General features: G+C 29.1%; 1 protein-coding gene across 1 annotated transcript in view; it reads left to right on the top strand.

The window, feature by feature from the left end:
- LOC111633753 (tRNA pseudouridine(32) synthase, mitochondrial-like) overlaps window positions 1-2,216 on the top strand; it is a 20,352-nt gene extending 18,136 nt beyond the window's left edge. The window contains exons 3-4 of the mRNA XM_023378376.1: window positions 1,070-1,170; window positions 2,150-2,216. Of these exons, the coding sequence (XP_023234144.1) occupies window positions 1,070-1,170; window positions 2,150-2,216 (168 nt within the window). The remainder of the gene's footprint in view (window positions 1-1,069; window positions 1,171-2,149) is intronic.
- Window positions 2,217-4,846: the final 2,630 nt, after the last annotated feature.

Raw genomic sequence — 4,846 nt, 5'->3', positions numbered from 1 at the left:
TAATTGTTGTGTTATTCGATTAATAAATTCCATTTTAACTTTCAGTTTAAAATTATTCTAGAAACATTTCACAACAAAAACTTCGTTCTTATCTAGCTTTTATTCTTCTCAGATGTAGAAAATGAAATAACGGTAGCCAACTACAGCTTTACACACTTAATATTGGCCCAATGATTTATCATAGAAATACATGACAATATGTGACGTCACTGTTTGGAAATATCAAAAATTAGTCATCTTCCCCCCGCTTATTATCTTACTTTGAATTACTCTATATGTTGCAGTCAAAACCAGTTTTTAGTTAGGATGCGTTTTAACTAGTTAAAACTAGTTTATACTAGATGTCTTTGATAAAACCCATTTTGTCTAGTTAAAACTAGAATTTACTGTTAGTCAAAAATGAATTTGAGTTAAAACGGGTTTTATCAAAGACATCCAGTATAAACTAGTTTCAACTAGTTAAAACACATTCTAACTAAAAATGGGTTTTGACTGCAACATATATACTAACATTATAACAAATAGGAGTACTTGCTATAGATTTAAAGCTTTTATTTCTTCTGACATAAATTCTGTTAACTGTATAATACTAAAGTAAACTATACTCTAAATAACATTTGTGAATCCAGTAAGAAATTTAACTTTAGAAAATAAATGATCTGATTATGATCAGTATTAATCAAAAACATTTGCAGAATATTTTTGAAGTTAAATTAAATTTTGCACTGGACTCACAAAGGTATGATTTATCTTTTCATATTTAAAATCTTTTCTTATAACAAACTAGATTTCAAATGAGATAAAGATGGAAAGATATTCCCTTTTTTTATAGTCTGATGATTATTATTTGTACATTCATTTGCACAACATGGAATGGACATTTTGATCTTCTTTTTTGTAAAATTTCTGTTATTTCTTTTAAATCAATTGAAGAAGATAGTTCATGGTTTAGATTCAATACAACATATTCTACTCTATCATAAATATTTTTTACATACTACAGAATGCATATGTTATGCAAAATATTTCATTTTTTAAAAGTAATAGATTTTTTTGTTTTCTCATTTAGAAAGTGCTTATAGAAGATGGCATTATTAGAATTAACAAGAAAAATGTATCAACTGATTATATTTTAAAAAGTAGTGATGTTATTACACATTTTGTACATAGGTAAATATTAATTTTTTCTGTTTAACTTTTAAAATTTAATAAGTGAAATATAAATTATAATTATGTCTATTGAATGACTATTTTTGTTTTTAAGAGTTTTTTCATATGCAGAATATGTAGGCTGAGCATTACTTAAATTTTAATTGTTTGCAGAGAAGATTAACTTTTATTTCATTCATTACTTGAAATGAATTATATTATTTAAAGACAAAATTTTGTTAAGAAAACTTAACAGAAAATTTTCAATGTTTTTTACTTAAAATGACATTGATTCTACTTTAAATATAAAGTTGGGTATTCACATAAGTGATTTGACTGCACAGTTTAAATACTTTTGCACTGCACATGTGCAACCTCTAAATAAATAGACATCTAAATTATCTGCAACCTCATGATTTATATGCTTGAGCTAGATATACTTTTTTATTGCATGAATCAGATGCAGCCAATTGGCAATTGGCAAATGTCATCCCACAGTGCATACTCATAAGTAGTAATATCTGAAAAAAAAAAAAAAAACAGTGTACAGAGAATAGGAAGTTCATTTGTGTCATGGCGACATGCCTGGTGGACATGTCTCAGATGTATAAACTGTCATATAATAAAAATTACTGTTTTATGAAGGCTGTTTAATGTAATGATATAATAGGTTTAATATCATTCACTACGAAATGCTCAATGGATGAATACATAACTGAGAAATTAATAGAATTAATGTACAATTTTCCAGAAATTTTTGATAAAAGCATGAAAAGTATAAAGATGTAAAAAAGTTAGAAATAATTATAAATTGATATTTTGCTTTATTTTTCTTCTTTTCCATAACGAACTGGTATGTTGCTAACATGATTGTTGTCATCATCATTTATCTTTGAATTATTCTCCCTTCTTTCCATTAGATAGTTTATGGTTAAAGTAGTGGTTATCAGTGGTGAAATTTGCAAGGAAATCAAGATTTTTTTCTTTTTTGTGGTTTTAGGCCCTTTACTGCTCAAAAAGAGCACAAAAAGGCCCCAAGAGGAAGTCATGATTATATGCTGATTTGACATGATAAAATCATTCAAGTGATACTCACCTTAAAGTAAATTCTGTTTTCAGAACGATGAAAGTTAATATATAAATGTTCTTTAATTAGAGAGGTTATGACTGAAGTTTTCATCTCTAAAACGGAAACGTTAAATGTTGAGCGCTGCCATCCTGTAAGCCTAGAAGTTTGACAATGGCATTCAGAACATTGAGCATGATTCCAATGATGTTCCAAATGCCATTGTCAGACTTCTAGGCTTACAAGATGACAGCACTCAATGTTTGTCATTCATGTTTTAGAGATGAAAACTTCAGCTGCAACCTCTCTGATATCTCAATTAATCCTTTCTTTTATTGATTGATTGTATTTCTTTAATTTTATTGATTATTTAAGTTTTATTGATACAATCAATAAAACTTAAATAATATAATATAATATAAAAAAATAAATCAATATTGAAACTTTGTTTTAGCTACAGGTATTATAAAATTTTGACTGTATGCTTCAACTCCTTTTTTATTATGATAAATTTTAAGTGTGTATTTAAGAAGGATTAATTATTGCTAAGCATTTTCAATAGACTCATTTATCTTCAGGACAGTCTAACAATTAAATTCATTCATAAAATAGAAATTGTATGATGAAATATATCAGACAGGTATTTTCTTAAGTAATATACATAGGTAAGAGGTGGAAGTTGCTTGGCGCTAAATCGGGGCTATACACAGTGTTTAAAAAGTTTTAAGCTGCCAAGCTGAGTGGAAATCTTCACACTTTTAACATGTGAAGACTTCCACCTCTTTCCTGAACTGAAAACGTGGCTAGGAGGGCAGAGGTTCAAGACTAATGACAGTCTTCAAAATAACATTAAGGCCCATCTCAATCACTGACAGCAACATTCTATGAAGAGGGGATTTCAAAGCTCATCCACAGATAGACAAATGTCTCAATCTTTATAGTGATTATGTTGAAAAGTAACCATGTTTGTACCTAACTTTAGGTAATAAATTTATATTGTTATTTACACTTATCTTTGTTTTATGGACCATCGGAGGTTGAAAAAACTGCCTGTGTATAATGTTGTAGAATTTCTTTGGATGGTGATTATGTAAAAATAAATTTGAAGACAAAATCTGTCCAAGAGGAACCACCATTTATTCACTTTGTGTTCCAGAATGCAAACTTTTTTGACAACCAATTGCTTTTACATAATCTTCATAATGAAATTCTACAATTGAAAATTTTCTGCAAAGATTCATCACCAGGGGACAGCCAAAAATGTACATTTACCAGCACCTATTCTGAAGTATATATAAAGCCCAAACATCCCCAAATGGTAAGGGTGGAAAGAAAGAAGACATCTATAATGTCACTAGTTTTGATTTTTAAATTTTGTATTTTTAATTGGATATTTTTTGTTTTTTTTAAAAGATGAATTTTGATGGCCAAGTAGCCTACAAAGAGAGGTCGGTCATCAAAAAAGTTTTTATTCTGGAACACAAAGCGAATAAATGGTGGTTCCTTTTGGAAAGACTTTTTTGTCTTCAAATATATTTTTAATATATAATGTATAAATTTCAATGAAAAAATTATATTTTTTGTCATTATTGTAAAAAGAAAAATATAATTTATAAATTCCTGAAAGAAAATAAGAAAGGATGAGATTTCAAATAACCCTTGTTAACTTCTAATGAACAAGTATGTTAGGAAAAAAGTATGATCTGTTGAAATAATTGATTTTTTAGAATTCATTAGGCTATTGAAAAATCTTGTTCTAATTAAAAGCTATGTATTTCTGAAAANAATTCAATGCAAAGTGACACACAATGGAAAAAAATTTAAATATGGGACATATTAATATACTACTATTGGGATATATTATATTAATAATGTATTTTTTCATACATAATCAGTTATCCGAAATATCAATTTTCCGAACAAACCCAGTCCCCAATTGATTCGGATAATCGATGCTCTACTGTATATTAGAGGTTGGAAATCCAGTTCTGTCTCTGGAAATGGAACTGTTGGAACTGATCCAAGTGAGAATCAGATCCAATGTTAAGCTAGATGGTTCCATGAGAACTGTTGGACTAGATGGTCCCTTGTCAGTTTTATATATATAATAGAATGCTTGTCTCTATTCTTAGCTGTTTGGTATGCTCCAAATTATTCTTGCTTAACTTGGACCCTGAGGAAAATAAAGACTATCATGAAATTTGGACACCCTATCCCTCTTGATTTCATCTCCCATTATTAACTCCTAAAAGCTTTGCCCAATCTGCACCAAATTTTTCATACCTATTCTCTGGGACTCTGAGGAAAATATAGACTTTTGTGAAATCTGGACACACCACTTTTCTCCTAGTTTGATCTCCTCGACACTTCATGATTAACATAACAACGGTATACTAAAATAACCAAATTTGTAATTTGGTTTTCATTTTAACATACAGTGGTGCCTCGTACAACGTACTTAATCTGTTCCAGGTGCACGTCCGTTAAGTGAAACGTCCGTTATACGAAACGCATTTTCCCATAGAAATACATGTTAAAACATATAATTCGTTCCGCAGCATAAAATAACCATACTGTACCATAAAAAATGAAAATGGAGCAGACACCAATTATGCCGGGTAGTCAGATGTT

The sequence above is a fragment of the Centruroides sculpturatus genome, unplaced genomic scaffold (assembly GCF_000671375.1).
Source record: "Centruroides sculpturatus isolate CEXI.00-Female unplaced genomic scaffold, Cexi_2.0 scaffold737, whole genome shotgun sequence".
NCBI lineage: Eukaryota > Metazoa > Arthropoda > Arachnida > Scorpiones > Buthidae > Centruroides > Centruroides sculpturatus.
The sequence above is the reverse complement of the archived record's forward strand: the minus strand, read 5'-3'. Positions and strand labels throughout refer to the sequence as shown.